The sequence below is a fragment of the Ambystoma mexicanum genome, chromosome 6q (assembly GCF_040938575.1).
Source record: "Ambystoma mexicanum isolate Mex_15411 chromosome 6q, UKY_AmexF1_1, whole genome shotgun sequence".
In the NCBI taxonomy this organism is placed as follows: domain Eukaryota; kingdom Metazoa; phylum Chordata; class Amphibia; order Caudata; family Ambystomatidae; genus Ambystoma; species Ambystoma mexicanum.
In genome coordinates this window covers 463,481,299-463,503,368 of record NC_090937.1, presented here as the reverse complement: position 1 = coordinate 463,503,368, position 22,070 = coordinate 463,481,299, and the positions used below count along the sequence as shown (strand labels likewise).

At 45.5% G+C, this 22,070-nt stretch overlaps 1 protein-coding gene across 1 annotated transcript in view; it reads left to right on the top strand.

Annotated features, from left to right (window-relative positions):
• Nucleotides 1-22,070, top strand: part of ARHGEF38 (Rho guanine nucleotide exchange factor 38) — a 372,213-nt gene that overhangs the window by 271,446 nt on the left and 78,697 nt on the right. Inside the window, exons 8-11 of the mRNA XM_069630953.1 lie at nt 5,445-5,549; nt 7,192-7,314; nt 18,676-18,993; nt 19,078-19,218. Coding sequence (XP_069487054.1) covers nt 5,445-5,549; nt 7,192-7,314; nt 18,676-18,993; nt 19,078-19,218 — 687 coding nt within the window. The remainder of the gene's footprint in view (nt 1-5,444; nt 5,550-7,191; nt 7,315-18,675; nt 18,994-19,077; nt 19,219-22,070) is intronic.

Below are 22,070 nucleotides of genomic sequence, written 5' to 3'. Positions count from 1 at the left end.
AAAATGTATTACTTTCAAGTATCATATCATGGTGCCCACCTGAAATTCCTAGATCATCCCATAATCCACACTGCCAAAAGCTGACGGAATACCTGTAGGGAAAGTGGAGTTGAAAAGGGGTGGCAGATACTCCCTGAATGGTAAGGAAATTCGGGTTTTCTAGATAACATTTGGCCAGAGAGCGTGTAGGGCCGGAACCTAACAGAGCATGGAGATTGAAGACTGAGATATTCAGAAAAATAGCAAACCACTTGGAGATCAAAGACAGGACGATGCCTTGGAGTGCTGCAAGCAAGACACAGAGATATTAAGAGGACTGGAGACAGACGAAGGGATCAGCGGTCAGAAGCATGAAGCTTTACATATGGCGGGACCTAGGAAGAATGGCTGGCAACAGTAACAGGAAACTAACACTGAATCCTGGTGCATTGCAAAGCACATGTCACTTTGTAGAGTCTCTGTTTATACAGGTACACAATGCAGTATTCACCCATGAACTGGCATTGCTGGGCAACTATTATGGAATCTGCTGTGTTCTGGGGGAAAAGTGTGGGTGGCCATCCTGGGAGGGGCTGCTCCCATGTACCAACCAGCCTGGCTATGACAACCATGGAACTCTACCTTACATCTATATCACATCAGAGTTGGACCCAAAACTATACGCATTGGGAGATTGGAAATGCTGGGGTCCACAGAAGGGCCAAAGAACTTCGGAGGTTCGGAGGTTCGGGAGCAGAGGAGGATCGAGGCACCAGTGTTCTTTTTCACAGGCCAATGGATCAACGAGGAATCAGTGGAAGACTCGATACAAAACAGGATGTGTACAAGTTCGATTTTTGTGATTGAACACCGAGGTTAGAGTAAAGTCTACAGATTCTAATTAACAAAACGGGAACACATCTTAAAATACCAGTGCAGAGGTTTAAGTGAACATTTGAGTGGGTTGTTCAAACCCTTGTCTGTTGTAGGACAGTGGTCCTGACTCCATGCCTATTAATCCAAAAAGGTTAATGTCCTGGGTTGTATCAGCCTCAGCGGTTTTCAGTCGTTCATAGTTCCCTGAAGATCCAAGGGCTCCCATCCTCTTGTGGTATAAGTTGGATATAACCGATGATGGATTATTTGTTTGTCCAGAGTGGATTTTCACCCTACAGCCATTATCACGCCGCCAGCTAATGGCGTTCTACAGGGTCCAGAGTAAGCTACTGGCACTGGTCTCTCAAGACCTCTCCACAGGCTCTTGTCTCGTGGACACCCACTAAAGGCTCTGGTCTTGTGGGAGTCCAGCACAGGCTCTGATTCCTTAAGGGCCCCCACACAGGGCTCAGCCTTTGTGGCTGCCTCAGGAGTGAACTGGTGCTAAAACATTCAATAGAGCAGGGCTTGGTTCCTCCTGTGCCAAATCCACCACAAAGCTACATCAAACCTATTGCACTATTTGTCTCGTGTCTTTCCTCCTTCCTTCCCTCACAAGTTCTCAGGGGTATCACGGCTTCTCCTTGAATCTGGGTACATCTCGCCAAGGGCTTATGACCCCTCTTTCTCAACTCTGGCCTTCCACATGGACCAGGCTCTGGATCAAAACACCAGTAATCGTGAACAAGGAGCCTCCCCTGACAATACAAAGACTGGGTGAAGGGTCTCAGTCTCCCTGTTTCCATTTTATTCTCTCCATCTTCTGTTGGTTCTGTACGCTCTCCTCCTCCTTCCTCTCTCTCAAACATCTTCTTCTCTCTGCCTCCTCCTTGATCTTTCCCTCCTCCAGCTTAAGCCTGATTCTAACACTTCTGCTCTTTACCTATTACTTTGACTTTCTCTCCTTGAGCTCCAATCTCTTTCTCTTCTCTGCTCTTCTCCTCCTCCCTCTTTGCTCTCTTTGCACCCTATAACTTTTGCAAATGTCGTACACACTCCCTCAATGCTAGCGCCTACTGCCTTCTTTGTGTGTAATTGGCATGCAGGAAAAGGATTTGTGATGGGCCATTTACATCACTTGTGGTCAAGCCGAGGAGGGCGCTTGTGATTGGCTCTCTGTGACCTTCCCATCTAAGCCCAGGTTTACTGTAAATCATTTATTTTAATGAGTTCCCAAAAGGTGGGGATGCCATTCGGAGGCCAGCAGTTTGTTGTCCAAGTTCGTGGGCCACGCAGTGAACACAGCAAGGTACCCCGCTCTTCTTTGCACATTTCTGGGGTTTTCAGGGCTCTGTAAAGTAGCAGGGGCAAGAGGCTCTGGGGGATCCCTCATTTTCTACTTCTGGATGTTTCTTTACACAGTAGGCGGCTTACCCCAACCTCCAAAATGTCCTAAACCCTCTCTCATTAGGACTTCAACACATCTGAACGCCAGGTATGCCCATCCTACCACCATCAAAGCACACAACCCTGTGGGAGCCATGGAGTATTTGGGTGGTTTAAGTAAATACCTCTCTGTTAAGAATGTTTATCCCAGTAGAACATTATTTTCATTGTTATGCTGAAGTTTGCTTCTTCGAGTGCATTGTTTCAGTGTGAAGTGTAAGAGTTAAGGTGCACACCCAATCAGAGCCCTATGTGATTGTAAACACCATGAATTGTCTCCAGCCTCATCTATTAATATTCAAAAAGCAATGTAATGCTTCCATAACTGCCATGAAACACTCATAGGAGTGAATCCCTAGATCTCATTACAAATTAGGCTGAAGAGATCCTACACAATCTGGAGAAGAAAGCGTCAACTTTCTAATTGAAAAGCTCAGGCGAGCTGACAAATGAGGCCTGTGATACGTTGCCATCCCCTATAATTGATCTGCGGGGGGCAAATGGACGCCTCTAGCTTTCCTTGCCAGATGTCTAGCTTCTTACGTGTCAGGTTCGTCTCCGAAATCAGATAAGATTCCAAGCACCTCACCTGTTTCTTCCTGACTTAAAGAAGAGGATCCCTCCTTCCTTCCTTTCTTCTCCTTCTTTGTTGATTTTTGTTTTCCTTGAAGAGGTAAGACCTGTCTTGGAGGGAAGCCACTATGTCTACATGAGAAACTGGCAGACTAGCGCCCCCTTCCCTGAGGAAGCCGGATAGGGGAAAAGCCTATACAGATAGAAAAACCCCTGGAAGGTTGTGGTGTGGTTTGGATCCAACAAGCAGCTCCAGTAAGGACTTGGAGTAACAAGATGTTTGAAAAGTCAGGAAAGAAGTCCTAGTCGAGTAGGGAATAAATGGCCATACTCCAAGGTACAGAAATGAGTACTCGGTAAACAGTGGTTTGGAGCACCAGCGTACTTGGAGGGAGACACAGAGAGCCAGGTAAGCGAGAGCCCCGGGAGAACCCGCGAACAGGAGGGAAGGACAAAGGGAGGCAACGAACCACATGGAGACAACAGGAGACCCCACGAAGTAAACAAGCACTCAGAGGGACAGAAAGGCAGGAAGCGAAAGTAGACAAAAGGCACGGATAGGGGGAAGACCAATGAAGTCCTAAACTACCACCTTACCCAAAAGGAAACCCGAAGGGTTGCTACACGCCAAGTCTGGGATTCCAAATGAACTTATTCATTCAGGCGGCAGCCATGATGGAAAACCGCTAGAGCGTTACAGCACATTCCAGAATGGCGTGATGAGCCAATCCATGGCGGAAAGTCCATCGGCTCCATAGGCGCCATGGGGTAACGGGCGTGACAATGTGTCTCATTGTTGCCAAATTCAAGGTTTCCCTTCTCCAAAGGACCCAGCGCCTATTGCACCAGAGCTCTGGTGGGGTTTATAGATTTCTAGAAAAATGCACCAATGGGGAAACCTGTTGAGAGACACAAACTACTACTCCCCAAATTGTCTGCAAGTATCGTTTTTGAATGGCAGTTTAAAGCCACATTTCATCCAACTCTTTCCTCCTCACCAAAATTTGCTTCTGCGATTTATGACGGAGCAGGACACTACTCGCAGTTGTAAGTCCAGTACTATTAGCATTCATTCACCTTACTGGTACGGGCGGCTACCGCTGACACAATTGGAGACCTCATGTGCCCCATTTTGAAATCCAATAGTCTCTCCTCTACGGCTATCCTAAACATTTCTAAAATTGTGTGTCGATCCTCCCATTTCGAGATCTAAGCTCTTGAAACGTTTAACCAGTTCTTTTCTCCCCTAAAAATGTTCCCAGTGCAATCAGTCCCCTCTCCACCTGCTACATTTTACAATAGGTTTTGATTTGACGTTTCATTAATATTTCTGATACCTTTTACTTGAATAAAAGGAGTACACTGTTGGTGCATATACTACACAATCTTTGTACTATGGGTTTCCCAATAAAAGAAACATGTATACATAATTATTGTTCATACTAGTAAGTAATGGGGGCTCTGTGATATTGTCGAATACTGAAGGCTGCACATCAAAAATAACCTTTTTTCGGACGATTTTGTATGGCCCCCAATATTCATATCACTTTTTGATGGGTTTTACTCCCCCCCCCCCGACCCTTCATCCAATCCACTGCTATCTCTCCTTAAAAGGGGGGCTTCACCACCACCGCGCTTTGCTCCTCCATCTGCTCCCTACAAAATACATCACCCTAAACCCCCCCACTATTCGGCCGTGTCTTCGGACCTGACCCTGCCTGGCACATTTGCCCCAGGGGCGTGACAGTTCGATTTAGAAAGACTGCTCTGAGTGTTCTTTTTTTTCACTTGATACCAATATGGCTTCAGAGCATAGGCTGCTCTTTTGTATTAGTATTTCTCAGAGTTGTACATGTTTGTGCTCAAACTGTACATGATAAAGTGGGTAGTAGTACCCTGGTCTATAACGGGTCACAGAATCTCATCCAGTGTCTTTGGGACATTGACGCTGGGGGTAAACACCCACCCCAAATGATTGTACTATCTTTGGAGGCCAGAATCTGCTATCTAAGTCCAGCCTCAGTGCAAGGAGTGACATTGGCTATGCCTCCTGTGAAAGCAATTTGCATGGATCATGCCCACCGCCCCCCCCACCTGCCGATGGAACTAGTATACCCATCTTACGATGATAGCAGATATACTAAGAATGCTCTGCGTCACTGCCGCTTCCACCCTAGTGTGTACAAGTATTGCCCTGCCATGGTGGCACAGCCATTTGCCAACTTGTACCTGATCTTTGTGGCATTTGTTAAGACCATAGCACATTGCTGTTACATGTATCGTGTTACATGCTAGATGCCGCCTTGGAAGGGATTTCAGATCTAGGATGGTTTGTTGATGCATGAAGTGTAAACTGTGTTGCTGCAGCTTGAGCGATGGATGCCCAATGCAACTATCCATTGCGCTGATGATTGAAGACCCTTTCGCTCTTAGCTTGCAGTCTCAACACTTGGTATCACTGATGGATGGAAATATGTGCTATACGTGCACAAGGCTTTCTATTTCTTCCAAATGTATCACCTGCTGCAGTTATGGTTTGCTCGTAATTTAAGCACATCCCTATCTTTCAGATAAAGGACAAAACATTTGACAAGGAAGAAAAAACCTTTCGAAGCTTGGGAAAGGCTGTGAGGCTGTGTGTGAAGAACATTTCATACGCCATGCAGCACATGAAGGTTGGTGTATATATGCATAGAGAACGTTTGCATGTGCGCGTTGCGAAATTGAGCGATACGTGGGCAGTCCAAATTGGAGCCAAACTGGATGTAGATGCTACAGTAAGTAGGGAAATGGACAGGCTGAAAGGCACCACCATGACCCGGAGGATCTCGCGTCCCAACTCCTCTGCGTTTCCAGACGACGTATGTTCAATGCCGCAGTGACTGTAGAGTCTGGACTTTGTATGCTTTTGTATCTGTAGCCTTACTTTTGAGCCGCAGTTAATACCATTCACGTTAAATGTGTACTTGCATTACATATACAAATGTACTGGCAACTTTAGGGTGCGGTGTCATATACAGAATTGGAGTGAAGAGTAAAATAATCCTTTGGGATTGGATCATAGCATTGAGACAGAATATTTGGTGAAGAAAAAGTTATTTTTGGAAGAAAAGATAATTTGCTGGTAGGTGGATGGGGCACATAAGAGTAGTGGGGCAAGACTGGGCACTGAGCTGTGCGCATGCATTTAAAAGCGGGCTTGGTTTCATTGTTAAATAACATCACTGCTTCTAGGAAGAATGTGTACTACCAGAGGCAAAAATGAGTCTAGTAGAACATTTATCAATAATGCCCTTTCCCCAATGCGGGAACCTCCATCCACTCAAGGGTTTAGGATGTAGGATGATTACCTCTGCAATATGTTACACAAATAACCAGTAAGGCCTTGAGAGCAACTGGTTCTAAATACATTTGGGTGCTGGCCCATAAGTTACTGGAGCTGTGAGTGTTCACGCTCAGCTTTTCCCCAAACAATCCCAGGCCTGCAAGAAAGTGATGGGGAGATTTAGCAAAAGTGAGGAGCCCACTTTCTCCAAGTAAACACATATTCGAGGACTACGTTAACTCCACTTAGTCTCAAGTTCATTCAAACATAGATCCACAATAAAGCATTGTAAAGTATAAATAGAGTATCGAAAACGTTGTTCATTTGATTCCAATAATATTAAACAATTGAAAAAACAATTTGAACCTTTTTATTGGGTTTCTAAGCATAAATTAATGGTCTGAAATCTCGGTCTAGAAAGTGGGTAATTTTCGCATAAAGGGAACTCCTAGTAAGCAATGGATTCCATTTTAGGTTTGGGACTTCCCACATACGTCAACCTATGCTCCGACATCACAAGATGGCAGTCCTCCGACATCTCAAGATGGCAGTCCACTTTTAGTCTTCGTCGGGAACTTCCCAGACCGAGGGCATCCCTAACTAAAACATTTCAATAAAAAATGGTAGTTTTTAGGCATCTAATATTCAAAGTAGAATCATTTATTACAATTCACATACATTTTTCTGAGGCACCTGTTCCCTCAGTTCCCACACTAAGCTACTTAATTCAAAATGTGGAACCATATGTAAAGACGAGAAAACCAATTCACTCATCTGTGTGAATTCAAGAATAACCAAGAACAGTCCACCTATTTTAGTGAAGAACAACATCTGCACATCTTAATGGAGTGTGAGACTATTCTAATGAATAAAATGGTTTGCCCAAAAGGAGACATTTTGGATATCTGGAGAAGGCAAATTAATTTCTACCGCATATTTTTTAGAATTGCATTTCTCTATAACCCCAGGCTAAATCGATTTGCTTCCTGCAGGACGCTCTGCCGCTCTCTGAGCAAAATATAATGGAACTTCAAGATATAATTCAAGGTACAGATGCCAAGAAGAATGGTCCTCCCAGCACAGCAAGTGACGCTGGATGTCCGTACCAGGATTTTGTAAGTGAATTTTTATTATTCTGAGGAAAAAAAGTGAGCATGGCCCTTTCTCTTTGCAGCACCAAACACGTGGGGCCTTGTTACAGGTTTGGAGGTATTTCTTTTGCAGACGGTCCAAAGCATTGTGTGTCAAGCAGACCCTTCGATTGTTCCCCATTTTAGAGTCCCACTGGACTGCATTGGGGAATGCCATATCGCCACATGCCGTATCACGCAGATGGTAACGCTTCTGTGTGGCGGAAATTGCCTCGACCAAAAAGCAGGCGATTTGTGAGAGTTTCAGTGCAAAACTCGTAATTTGACACAGTGGTAAGACATGTGATATATTGCATAATTGACCAACACCTCCAAACTTGGAATGGGGCCCTTACATCATTTTCGCAGGTAGCATTCATAGTTTGCATTCTTTCATTTAGTCATAAATCTGAAGGCGAGTAAAGTCAAGTGCAGTTACTCCAAACAGTATCAACAGTGTGATGTAAAGAATAGGAGCATACTTGTGTAACCTTTTTTAGTTTGGGCTATTAGGTGGCAAGCTGAAACGATTGCACTACAGTGCAGATCGCGGGAAATGGCATATGAGGAGGGACACACAGCTTCTCGGTGTTGTTTGCCTCCACCCATTGACTGCCCATGGCCACGCTAATCCCTATGGCCAGTCCCACCCAGTTCCTGCCCCTCCCCACCCACAACACCGCCTCCTGGGAAATCTTTCCACTCGCTTTAATCAAGCCTTAAAAGCAAACTTTGCACTCAAAGTACCTGCCAGTGTTTTTTCAAGGCAGTCTTCTGAGAGTTAATGACTTAATTGGAGCTGTAAATGTGCTACTGCTGTAATAGAAATGTCTAAACCAGGCCTACCGTTAGCCACTCGATTTATAATCACTCTGCATGTCCTTCATCAAAGTCCTGTTGAAAACAAACCTTGGCAAAGCCAACAGTTTTGGATTGTGCCATAAGTATTAGGCATTTGCAAGGCACTGCTATTAGATGCGCCCAGGCACTCCCGCCATTTTTCACCTGTTGGCACCATTGGCCAGTTAATACCACTACAGCTGTGCCTGGCAAGTGCCTTTCAAATGCCTACAAAAAAGCCCAAACTGTTGGCATTGCCAATCCTTATTTTATTACATATTCACAATGCAGCCATGCACTGAAACGTGTAACTGAAAGTATGCGATATATCCATTATATCAAATTGTGTGCGGTTATAATCGCCTAAAATACTGCTTTCAATGAGAGGTTCGAACAATTAAGCTGGTGACTTGAAGGTAATGCACAGCTGGACTGACACTACAATACCAATACAGGAATACAAAAGGACAAGTGATAATACCGCGCCAGTACTACCGTAATGTAAATACCACAGCTGGTCTGCAATTGCAGTCACACCGCAGCACTTTTTCACTAGCAGTAAACCAATATTAAAATACAGGTAGCAGAGCAGTAGAGCTAATGCATATTATCATAGCAGCTGTATTCAACACTACTGTGATATTACGGATCTACATTAAAATAACGAATTTAAAACAACGAGGCTAAAGAGGCCGAATTTGTTTCAATCGAATTTCGACATTGTTTATTTTTGCACTTTTTTCGATTTTTAATGCAGGGTGAACCTCTGCCCCCCCCCCCCCCCCGCCCTTCTCCTACATCCACATGCGTTATTGTATTCCTTACCCTACGCCCCATCTATTTTTTGCGAAAAAGTGCTAAAATATTGAAAGATTCGATCGATTTTCAGGCTCGTTATTTTGTCATTCATTTTTTCGAGGCGATACTGAGATTACTGCCGTGTTGCGAAAACAGCACTCCCCACCCCACAGCTCTCCACAGCATGCAAAGCAGATATGCCTTAACCCTCTAGTTTATGGATTTGAATAGATCTCCCAATGGAGAAAGCCAGGAGTTTATACATCTGGCGCCCACATACTGCTGAATGCAACTTGGCCCAATGTAATCTTCATGCAGGGCTTACAACCTCGTGCAGCAACCTTTTTGGGAATGTTGAAATTCCGTGTAGCAGTTATGTTATGTTAGTTGCTTTTATGGGGCTTTGCGCTGCATTGCAGCCACCTAAACAAGATAAGCTGCTGAGGAGGAGGGAAGGGGGGGGGGGGGTATGGAGCCAGCTACAGAAGGTAACAGGCACCAGGATGTGATTGGTTGCTTTTTTAGCACTCTTAGACCCCCCAAGGCACTGGGGAAGACGGAGAAGGGGCATGGTTCAGGGAGAGTCTGAGCTGGGATTGCAAATGTCCTCTTATATGACAGGAATACAAGGGTGGGCTTCAGTTCATAGGTACCCCATTGGTGGCAAAGCACAGAGTCACAGGAGTGGGCCCGGAGTGGGGCCCGCTTTGACCCTCACTGGGCCATCTGAAATGAATCCACATATAAACCACCCATTTCCAGTGTCTTTTTCTGCAAATGGTGACCCAAAAAGAACGCATGCACTGAGAGGGTGCAAGATAAAGATAGCTTTACTTTTTGAATAATTCCTTTCAAACTTAGTTTTAAATGTCCCTCCCTCCGACCCCCGCCTATCCACCACCGAGAAAATGCTCTGACCTCAATGGTGCACACCAGTGCACAGTGCACACCTTTGGGGAACAAAGGGGGTGGAAGTGCAGGTGCTATTACGGATACTGGAGTCCCGAGGTCAAAGTGAGGGGGAACTATTGGGAACTGAGTTCCAATACTTTTATTTTTTACTGTTCCACCATTCCACAACTTTTTACATCCATTTTCACAGTACTGTACAGTTCTTCTTGAAGTTAAACCATTTCTCTTTGTTTTATCACCTTATAGTAGTTACAGCTAAACTGAACTCTGTCTGAGCGTAGAATCACAAAGCCTGGATGATATCTCAGCCTGGAGGGGCTCCAGCTGGCTGCATCTTAGCCAGTGAAACATGGAAGAGCTCCTGCTACAGCACCATGCAGGGATCTCTCCTCCCTCCCCATCTCCCTCTGATGTTTGGAAAATATGTCAAGTTGTAGTCTCATGCTTGAAAGGAATAGTTGATAACGGTTGAGGCCCTTCGCGAATAATCCTATTTTAATATCCTGAGTATATTTGTGGGGCGGGGGGGGGATTTATCCCTTCAAGACCCCGTGAAGTGTGCTGCTGTAGTAGGGGCCTTGGTGTCTGGCCACTTGGACTATTGTAACGCTCTCCCAGAGGGTTCGCTAATGAAATGTATTAGCAAACTCAAGATACTTACAGAAACTTGCTGTGGCTTTCAGCAGAGTGGAGTATTTAGCTCAACATTCTCTGCATCATCCTGCCCACTTTAAGGATAGCGCCACACAGTATACACCAGGATGGGAACTTTGGTCTCTGGAGGCTCACAGACAAGTAATCTCTGTCACAGAAATGAGCTTTCCGGTCCAGGAAGCACACAACCGAGAGAACATGTCTCTTTGGTTGAAACCGGAAAACACTGTTTCCCCACCTCACATTGGTGACTTGGAAACAACACTGAGAAGGAGTACTGGGGTGGGAAAGGAAGCTGAAGAGGTGGTGTGGGCTTACACAGCTGGATATCAGTCAGCTGTGTGAGCTAGCTCTTACTGTAGCAATAAGACCCGAGGCGGAGGGCCAATACCGCCCCAGGTAATGCCCCCAGGGCCGTAGTGGGCGGTATTGGCCCGCCGCCGAGGGTCTTATTGCCATTAGTACCCCGGCCTGGCAAAAAGTTGGAAAAAGTTGGAAAAAAGATGGCCGCCGGCAAAGGTAGTCCGTTTTCCCTTTCCATGGCGCCCATCGGGAGCGGACGCGCTGGGAACAGAAGTGTTTCTAGCGCGTTCGCTCCAAGAAAAGAAGAAAAAAGAAGCTAAGTGGGGTTGGGAGGGTGAGGAGGGGATAGTTTGCGGGGGAGGTGTGGGAGGAAAAACCGTACCCGAGTCCCTGGCGGGGGACGAAGGCAGCCGACAGCCATGGGGAGGCTCGGAGCGGGAATTGCCCCGTTTCGAGCCTCCTCATTGGCTAAGGGGCTGCCACGCCCCTCGCCGGGAACAGAGTACCCAGCACGTACGGTGTACACGGGAATACTGTGTGGTATGGCTCGGAAAAGAGCCAATCCACACGTTGTATTCCCGGTGCGCAGCGCGTGCCGGGTATTAATGATTGGTAAAGAAAAATCAATTTCTCCATTCCCCATTCCAGGACGACTAAGGACGCCCAGAATACCAGCAGGACACACAGGAGCACTTGTCCGTAGAAAAGGTGACACCCCAGCCCTTTCTTCTTCCTGTCCGGACCTAGTGCATGGCCTCTCCTTCTCCTGTTCCAGACCTCGGGCACAAACAGTGTAAAAACTATATGCTATCGTTTTTATTTTTAGAAATGTATTTGTGAGTGGTCTGGATATTTTGACAAGTTGTGGACGAGTTTTGAGCCGATTCTATGGCCATTGATTCATGTGGCTACACAAATAGAAAAGGCTCAAAACTGGTCACAATTGCTTCTGGCGTCTTTGCAGGTTGTTCATTTGTGTCCCCAGGCCGTCTTTGTCCCGGTCTCTGCTTGTTTATAGAGTGATCCTGGCTATTAATGACACTCCAAAAACACGGTTACCTCGTTTGTATGTTTATTTGCTGAAAGAATATTTGCTGGTGATCAGTGGTTATTTTGAAGAATTATAGATAATGTTGAGCCATTTCTTTGACTAAGATTTCACTTGACTCCCCCCAAAATGTCCACAATTCTTCTATACAGCTCTTACGCACATACAAATTCATTTTTAGCCCTCAAAAAACAAGCTACAAGCAAACTAGGAGATAAGCGGCAAAAGGCAGTTGGAGGGAGAGCGGAAAGAGGGGAGGAATCTGGAGACAAGAGGGGGAGGCAGGAGATTAGGAGGTGGAGAACCAGAAGATGAACACCAGGAGTGGCAGGAGGGGAATGGCAAGATGGGGCAGGGTGAGACCATCTGGCGGTGGGAGGAGAACCAGGAGACTGATATACGTTCCCAGGCGGGCAGAACCAGGAGGTGACCAGAGGAGACAACCAGGAGGTGGCAGGAGGAGAATATCAATAGGTGGTGGGGAAAAATACAGCAGGAAGAGGGTGGGAAGGAGGAGGCATCCAGCACTAGTGAGCTGGGAAGTGCAGGAAGGAACGAGAGGGCAAGCATCACCAGAGGCAGGGGGGGCTGAGAGACCCCAATGCCAAGGGATTTAATCCAAAGTGGGAGGAGGAATAAGCACATGATGTGGGGTCGAGTATGGTCAGAAGCAAAAGATAATTCAGGACCATAGCGTTGGGAGGTGGTAAGGCCCTCTTATACTCCTCCTTTAGAAACTGGAAAAGAAGAACCCTGTTCCCTCTCTCCTCAATTGTAAGAAAGTCCCCAGCGATCCCTACAGCTCACTGCAGAGAACAGCAGCTACGGACCCTGCAGGAAGCATATGAATTGGCCAGGCCCTAGCCTCACCAGGAGGCAAGCTAGACAGCATTTTGTGTCATGTGAGAGGAGAAAAAAGAAAAGACAATGTTTGTCAGGGAGACACACACAACCGAACTATAAAAGGAGAACTATGGACTGTTAGAGCTGATGACCAAAGACTGTCCTGATAATTTATGCTTGATTTACTTTGCTTAGTTTTTGATCCGAGAAGGTGCTCTTCCCAGTTTGGGAAAGAAAAAATGGCCGAAAACAGCCCCGGAGAAGGGGTTTAGGTTTAAGTTTAGTCTTGCCCTGCAATTGTTTGATACTTTTCTGCTTAGTACATGGTGAAGAATAAGAACATGCTCCTTTAAATGCTCAACCAAGGCTGGTATAGTCTGGCGATGAATGCCTATGGTATGACACTATATAATATTTCATAATCGATAGTCTTTTCCGATGTCGGGTCAAAGGTGTGTAAAATGGGTCAACAGTTTTTTAGATAATGTGAGCAAATAAGTTGCTTCAATGGAGGATTTCATTGAAAACAGTATATGTACCCCTTAGCCAGGGTGAGATGTTCAAAGGCTGCCTGGCAAGGAAGAGCAAAGCAGGGAAGGTAATTCTGAAGGGATTAGCTTAAAAGCAAGAGTCAGAAATGAATTGGTTCGGATTTTAAAAGTAATTGAAGTTCTGTTTAGAGAAGGCTAAATTAATTTTACAAAATGGTACCTCCCTCTTGAACATTAAAATTCAGAAGCTGAATTTGCAGACATGAATGGGGTCAAACAAAGAATTTTTATATAGTCTGGAAGCCCTTTAATTGGCGTTCGTATCAGCCATTTGGAACTAGGCCACTCATTCAACTACTTTTTTCTTTATGCAGAGTGGTTCTTAGGAACTTGTCCCCTATTGTACTCGTGAACATTTGGCCATAGCGATCTTTTCTATTTGTAGAAATGGTGAACTCGGAGAGCAAATTCAATTAGGTAAATATCTTGAGTGAGTATGGAACGGCAAATATGGAGTGCCCCTGATCAAGATGTCAAATTCCAAGCACAGAGTCCTTGGAGAAAAAAAACAATGACTGCTGTCATTTTTTAATCCTAGTGCAGCTAATTAGAAAAATCAGGAGCTGTTTTTTTAATAAAAAAGAAAAAAGAATCCAACAACATTAAAATACCAATAATAATAATGAATATAGCCAATACTGTACAAAACAGTGGTTGGAATTTCCATTCCAAGATGGCGGCCAGTGTTAGGCAAGTTGTTTTCACTTACGTTCTTGTCAGCGCGTGAGGAAACTGTGAGTGTGCTGTGAGTGATAAGTGGCCTTTCGCAAAGGAAAAAAGGCACATCATCGCTCAGACAAAATTGTAAATGTTGATGACAAGTACTGCATGATTATGTTCAGAAGCAAACCCCTAAAATCTGTTATGGTCACTGCATACTGGTGAGGAATATCCTTACTGCACAAAGCAGACAATGAATTCTTTATTCTGTTGTATTATTTCAGAGGCATAGATTGTAAATGTAAAGTGGTTTGCAGGATCATAGAAGAATAATGGATGAAGTAGGAGTGTGGGGTTTTGAATTAAAATGTAGTCCCAAAATCGTAGACGTGCATTGGCTTCCTGCGTGTGAAAAAGTTTCCCTGTACTGAAAATATTATGGTGCTTTACATTACAAAGACACTGGTCTGTAAAGTTTGAATGCCTGGATCAGGGATCTGCAACCTACGGTTCTCCAAATGTTTTGGTCTACAACTCCCATCATCCCTAAATAGCTTAAGTCAATAGCCAGGTATCATGGGAATTGTAGTCCGAAAAATCTGGAGAGCCAAAGGTTGCAGGCCCCTTGCCTAGATGCTGAGTTCCCCGACTATAAACTTGCCTTCCTTGAAAGATGTTTGTCTTCACAGCCAGGACGAGGGGGGTGGGGGTAACAGAGCGGAAATTAAGTTAACCCGATAGATGACTCTACCTCGCCTTAAGTTTGAAACTAAAATTGTGACGTAAATCATGGTAAAACATTTTTTTTTTAAGTTGGAAAAACGCAGGAGTGAATGAATGGGAGGATGAAAGGCCAATGAAAATTGGGGAAAAGAGATCCCCCATTTAAAAGAAAATGAACAAATCGATAACAAAAAAGAAAACAGCCAACAGCCAATGGAAAATCAGAATGCTGGCCGGTGGGAAAACGACTTATAGAGGCACTTTCCACACTAATAATGCATGGATGGGAAAAAAGGAACGCCATTTGGACTGTAAGAAGAGGGAAGTGTCAGGTGGAAGGCATACCAACATTTAGATACAGCAATAAAAAAAGGCAAAGTAAAGGAACATCGAAAATCCAACTTATATTTTGAACTTGCAGTGACATTAATTCAAAATATTACTGAACACTGCATTTTGAACTTCCATTTTCGAACTTCGAAATTTTAAACTTATCATTTTCGAGCTCAGCACCTTCCAGAGAAGAGGTGATGCAGTCTCTATCAGCAGGTGTTGCCTACTCTCTTCTATAATGAGTCATCCTGTACTAGTCTCTCCAAAGGACACTGTGTTAGAAAGATGTCCTTTGTGTTGCTTTCTTCCTATAGTCTTCTATGGAACACCCTTTCTTTTTGCTTGTTTTGACGACCTGACCTTTTGGAGGTAAGTAAAGCCTTTGGCTTTACACAAATTTGTGCTAATTTAATTTCATGGGGAAACTGATTATACCATAAGACTATTCATACTGGGAAACTGTGTCTCCCTTAGTATGTTTCTTGTATTCTTGAAGCCGCAAACAAGTGAAGTGCGGTTAGGATACTTTGTATAATTATAACTTTTCCTTTTGCAACTTTGTGGTTACAAATGCAGTGTGTCCAGGATGGGCTGGTGGCAATTGATATTATTCTGCCATGTGTTTGTTTTTACAATAAAGAGTACCATATACTCTAAAATTGCAATGCCATGAGATGTTCAACTGTCCTTTGGCAGTGTTATCCTTTAGCCTTCTTCCTGACCTCTCATGTCTGAAATTGCCGTATATGGAAAGCCCTTTCCCGGGCAAAGCCTCTGCTTTTACATGCAAAGTGGCAGTCTGTGTGTGTGTGGTAGCATTTGGGGACTGGGACTGTCTGGTCTCAGTCTACACCTGTGTCACAGAGTGGCTGTTTCTGGGTAGAATGTTTAGCCAGTGGCTATTCATGGTGGGATAGCCAATGCTAGTTTCAATGGTGCATATCTTTATCATTGGTGGATGTAGGAGCCCTTCCAGTCTAAATCTTGGATCAAATGATTACTCCTGCAGCCATTCAACAGATCCCTCATTAGAGCCAATACCCCTATGAAGAAGTGCAGCCACTGAAGAAGGGGGATGAGAGGGGGCCACCATTGTAGGTGACCAGCATTACCTCCAGCCAAGTCCCAGGGAAGCCCTGCTCCTCTATCCTGATCTCAAGAAGGCCCTTGTCAATGCTTTGACGCCCAGACTGGTGGAAACAACCAGTCTTGACCTCTGCTTGAGGATCTGTGGCTGCGGAGCCTTCAAACGTGTCTTTGGACCACCTGGTGGACGGACGGGTTCCCGCCGGGGTTATCTCGCTGCAGTTTTTGCCGTTCTGAATGCATCATTGGAACTTGGAGAATCTTCAATTTGTGCTAAAAAGAATCCTGCTCCTGCATTTTCAGCCTTCTAGTCCCAACAGAAGCTGTCCAGTGCCTGCTCGTTTGTTGGCAAAGCAAAGATCGCTTGTCCCCGCCTGATTGTGGTGACTCCTCCCATTGCAACTCATCTTCTCCACTCCCTGGAGGTCTCCTGAGGTTGCCTGCTCCACGGAAGTCTTCTTCTTTTTGTTGCAAGGGTGATCATCAAGACAGTCCATGGAACAGTAATACAGGTACCGTGATTTAGCAAAACTAAATTCCCACGGCCGAAACAGACCTCTGGAACCTGCATCCCCACCCCCTTGGGCCTCTCTCGACTCGACCAAGGATATAAGTATGTGGCCCCAACAGATTCTGGAACTCCTGAAGTGGTCTCTGGGAAAATCCGAGTAAGAGAGTTAAGTTAACATACCTTTTTCACTCTTCCCTCCTCCATAGGGTTACATGGGCCTAACATCCTAGCCCTAATGCTCTCTTTCCTGATTTAGGACCCCTACATGACCTTCCCTAGTATAGTGGGATTGAAAGAGACACTTACCTGAACTTTTCTAACTTTTATTTTATTTATTGGACATTTGTATGGCGCCTAAACATGAGTGTTATCAGGCACCACAAGACAAGATGCGTGGGGGGGTAGGGCACATGGGAATCACAAAAGTAGAACAGAGACAGTTATATAGCCCTTGTGACAATCCTACAGTGCAAGTGCATGACAAGGTGGTAAGTGCCTGGGGAGAAGGGGTAGAGGGAGAAGTGCAGGAGGGGGCGGGCAAGTGCTGGGCAGGCCAAGCTGGCAAGTGCCAGAGAGGGGTAGGGAGGATGAGTGTGGTGGGCTAGTCCGGGGAAGGGAGCCAGAGGGCAAGTGCTGGCAAAGGAAGCTGGGGGGACTGGCAGTTGGTGGTATGGTCCCTGTATGACTTTGAAGGGACCATGCATGAGTCGCAGCAGCAGACAGAGAGTTAGCAAGGGAGCGGGGAGAGAGAAGGCAGAGGAGAAAAGGAAAGCCTTCAGAAGTTTTCGGTACTTAAGAGGATCCGGCTCAAGTCTGAGGGGGGGGGGGGTGAGAGACTGCTCCAGAGGGAGGAGCCAGCCAAGGAAAGGGATCTACCTCCCACTCTGTTTGGAGAACCATTTGACCTGCAGAGAGTTTGAGCCAGAAGACCGAAGGAGTCTGGCGGGGAGGTATTTAGGGAGGGAAAGCTGGATGTAAAGAGGTCCCAGACCCCAGACAGCCTTGTGAATGATGCAAAGGGTTTCGAATTTGATCCTTGCACTCACCGGGAGTCAGTGGAGACATTCTGGGGCTGAAGATATGCAGTCCCTGGGCTTGAGGCCAAGAATAAGACTCACAGTCCTATTCTGGATTAGTTGAAGGGAGGAAAGAGGCATGTTGAGGAAGAGGCTGTTTCAGTAGTCCAGCCTAGACATAACCAGGGCTCTGGAGATGGTGAGCTTCTTTCTGGGGGAATGGAGGAAAGGCAGAATGCCCCTGAGGAGGTGCAACTGAAAATTCGACTTCTTGGCAAGGTCTGTGATGTATGGAGAGAAAGAGAGAAGAGTCAAAGATGATCCCAAAGTTGTTTGCCTCACAAGTGGGTGAGGGGAGAAGAACCTTTTTGCACACTAAATTGCAACAACTGGCCTTGGTCAATCCAATAGTAAACCTACCTGAACAATATATCTGGTAAAACTGGTGACTTTAGGGTACTAGGCCCCATCCTGTCTCAGGGTTGGATTTACTCATTATACATGGCTAATCTAATTACTTAACTCTGTGCACTGGTGTAGTATCAACTGTTTTTCTCTCTCTTCGCTCACTTTACTGCACAGAGTTAATTTGTTTTACTGATGGTATGTTCCCTATTGGTTAACTGTAGATGAAGTAAAGTGTAGGGGTTCTAGTCAGAATCCCCAATTATTGTTGTATATATGTTTGATAATAGTTTGTGTGATAATACTTGCTTGAAGGTTTCATTGATTAGTGTGTATTTTAAAGGTCTAATAAACCAGTGTATATTTTTGGACTTAACCTGTCTAACTTAATTTAATTTGGTAGAGTGTTGTGTGTGTGCCTCTATGTAGCCATAGGCCACACTAACACCCCTCCCGAGTCTAGGCCTTACGGCTCTGCTACCTACCTTGATTGGGTTTGGGAAGACATCTGTGTCTTTCCTGTTTACCATAATAAGTTGGTCTCCCAAAATCCACTTCACTCTATGTTGATTTTGGAAATCCATCTTAATACACTGCCTTGGAACGTGCAGCTCAATGTTGTTTCTCATTGATTTCCCTTTTTCTTTGTTTCCGCACTCGAAGCTCCAGTTGGACAGACTTGTCTGGACCCCACTCACCGCACTGCAGGCCATGTTCCCAGGCCCACAGAAGCTAATTGAAAAACGATATGACAAACTGCTAGACTACAAAAGTCACCCGCAGAAGTCCACAGGGGATGAGCTGGATATGGCCAGGAAGGATTATGAGGCTCTCAACGCGCAACTGGTGGAGGAGCTTCAGGTGTTCAACAAGGCGGCAAGGACCATTTTGAATAATTGCATGCACTGCTTCGTTTCTCTCCTGAGGGACCTTATGTTCTCAGCCGTGCAGTCCTCATCATGTGCCAAGGTGCCCACTCTGGTAAGCACTTCTGCAGGTTAACCAAGCTGGTCACTATGCACTCCCACTTAAATGCCAATAATAACCCCTTGTGTGCCCTTGCAGCCACTCTCCAACAGTGCCAATGATGTTCAGGCTCAGGTGCTGGAAGAGCTTCAGAATCTGCATTTTGTCAAAGAGAACAGCAGTGCAACGTTTATTGAGCGGAAGCTGAGTTTTGAAAAAAAGAAGGTCGCCCCCACGATAGTAAGTTGGTAGATACTAATGACATTACATTTGGTTTTCTTGGTTTAGGTCTTGGACCTAAATATTAATTCTGAACAATAGCCTTCACGTATATTTTTGTTTAACTTTGTTATAATAGCATGATAAAGGGCAACATTGATAATGGCAGTCCCTTTGGCTTGTGTATGGCCATTGTACTAAATGCTTCACCAGAGGAGATTGCTGGTACTCAGTGTTTGGACTAAGGCTATGGGACTCCCTTCCAACCCGTTTAGACTTTGCTGTTATCTTTTGGCAAGCTCTTAAGATTCATCTACTTTGCTGAATAACACACCTTTGTCCTCCCTCAGTGCCTGTTACTACTTAATGCATTTATATGTTAACACCTGAGCTTAGATGTAGTTGATTCTGCTTTGTTTTGTGCGGTACACATCCCTAACATTAATATATTTATTTTGTGTCCGGTATTGCCATCATATGCACAGGTATTTGCATAATTTCCTCTGATTCGGATATCATTAATTTATTGATGCTTATGTATTTGGGTTTTTGTAATGTGCTACATGCATAACCTAGTTGTTTCCGGGATCTAGGGGTGACGGATGGAAAGAGTGGCTGGGCGAGAAAGGTAGGTGGGGGGCAGGAATAGGGTATGAAGTAGGTATAAGGTATCATTCACTACGTTCAGTAGAAATGTATTCTGGAAACCCTGGGGTATTGAAATATTGAATCACTGAAGATCCAATTAAAGTTTAGAACAATCGGAAGCAATGCAGAAGTCTTGAAGGCATTACGAGGCAGTGAGGTTTTCAATTATTTGGTAAATTTGAAGTGATTTGGTTCTGATGTGAGTTCCTGGAGAAGATTCCAGAAGTTGGGGGCTATGACTGCAAGCATTTTACTTCCTGTTATCTTCTGTAGGATCCTTGTCAGTTTTGTAGAAGAGGCAGAAATGTCTCTTCATGGCAATAAGTGCAGGGTGGCTGAGAGGAAGTGGAGGATTTCGGGCACATCCTCTGACAAACTGGTCTGCTGCCTGCACCAAAGACAATACAGAAACTCTGTCCTCTCCAAGAAGAGGGTCCATATTCAAGCCCGGGTCTCTGTGGCCTCTAACAACACGGCTGAACTCTTTAAAATCTGCAAGGAGCTGGCCAATCCTACTGCCGTGTCCACCTCTCCTGTTCCCTCCCAGGCCTTCTGTGCGGCTCTGGCCTCACATTTCACCACTAAAAGTCATCCTGTCTACCCTTTCCTCTTCCTCTCCCGCTACCTCTTTCAGGCCCCCTTTGGTCGCCTCTCCCTCTCCTCTTCCATTTTCCTCCTTCTCTCTCACAACACCTGACAATGTCTCTAGACAAGTCTGATCTATGAAAGTGTCGTCCAAACAGGTGTTCCACAGCTCTTCCAAAACCATCAAGGACCACATTGCCACCCTCACTCCAGCCTTGGCCAATTTCTACAATCAATCTTTTGCCACTTGATCTTCCCCTCTCTCCTAGAGCACTCCCTTGTTCACCACGTCCTAGAAAAAAGCTGCCTGCTGATCCTACAGGTCTGGCAAACTATTGCCTGATTTATATCACCCCTTTCCTGGGCATACTCCTGGAAAAGTTGGCCATCTCCCAGCTTACTCTCCACGCTGATTCCGTTGTTTGTCTGCATGACCATCAGTCTGGCTTCAGAGCAGCCAGAGGCATGGAAACTGCTCTCCTGAACACCTGTGAATATCTGCTCTCTAATCTCAACTCTAGCTCTCCCTTTGTCCTCATCCTCCTTGACCTTTCCTCTGCTCTCCACACTGTCAATCACGCCAACCTGATAAACCGTCTCCATGTGAACCTGGACATCACGGATCAGGCCCTGGCATGGCTGATCTCCTACCTCCTGGACCGTCACTCCCAGGTTCAACTTGGGTCCTTTCTCTCCACCACCTCTCTCTCCACATGTGATGTCCCCCAGGGCTCTATCCTCTCACCCTGGCTCTACAATGTCTATCTGGCCCCTTTGGCCCACCTGATCTTCACCTTCTCTTCTAACTTTCAGTGTTATGCGGATGACACTCAGCTCTCGTTCAGGCTTCCCTCAGCCTTCTCTCCTCCCTCGCTTATTCCTGACTGTCTATCCGCGATTCAGGATTGGTGCGCCTGCAATGATCTTTGCCTTAGTGCCAGTAAGACTGAGATCCTTCTCATTGGGACCCCTGCTCCTGCTTTCCCTCTCTCACTCTGGCTGCCCTTCTTGGGCCCTCTACCCTCGCCTTCCTGTGAGGCAAAAAACCTTGGTGTCGTCTTCGACTCCACTCTCTCCTCACATCACGGACCTAGCCAAACAGACCCACTTCAGCTGCACCTCCTCAGAGGTATTCTACCTTTTCTCACCTTCCCCCCAGAAATTCACTGTCTCCAGAGCCCTGGTTTCTTTTCAATAATCTTATCATACCATATGCACCCAAGCACTGCTCATGAAAATCGGCTTCCTCCTGCACTCTGGTTCCATGCCCCACTCAAGGGCTACGATAGCCCCTGAGCAAATGTCGTAGTTTTCTCCCGCTGCGTGGACAAACCTGTGATGCAATCAGTTTAGTGTCTCTCATTACCACGCTCTAATGTCCTGGTTCCATATGTTTTTGTTCCCTACACGACAAAGAATATGTTTGAAGTTTTTAGTTCGGCCTCTACTAAATCTATAGCATCAAGGCCCACCAAAAGAAGAAAACTTCAATCTGTTAACTTTAAAAATCCTGCCGTGAAACCAATGATGGGGAAAAAACGGAAAAATCCTGTAGACTCACCAGGAGATCAGACGAGCATTGCAATATCTGATGGCTTTCCCCAGAAACCTGAGGCAATTGATTTGACTGCACCCATTGT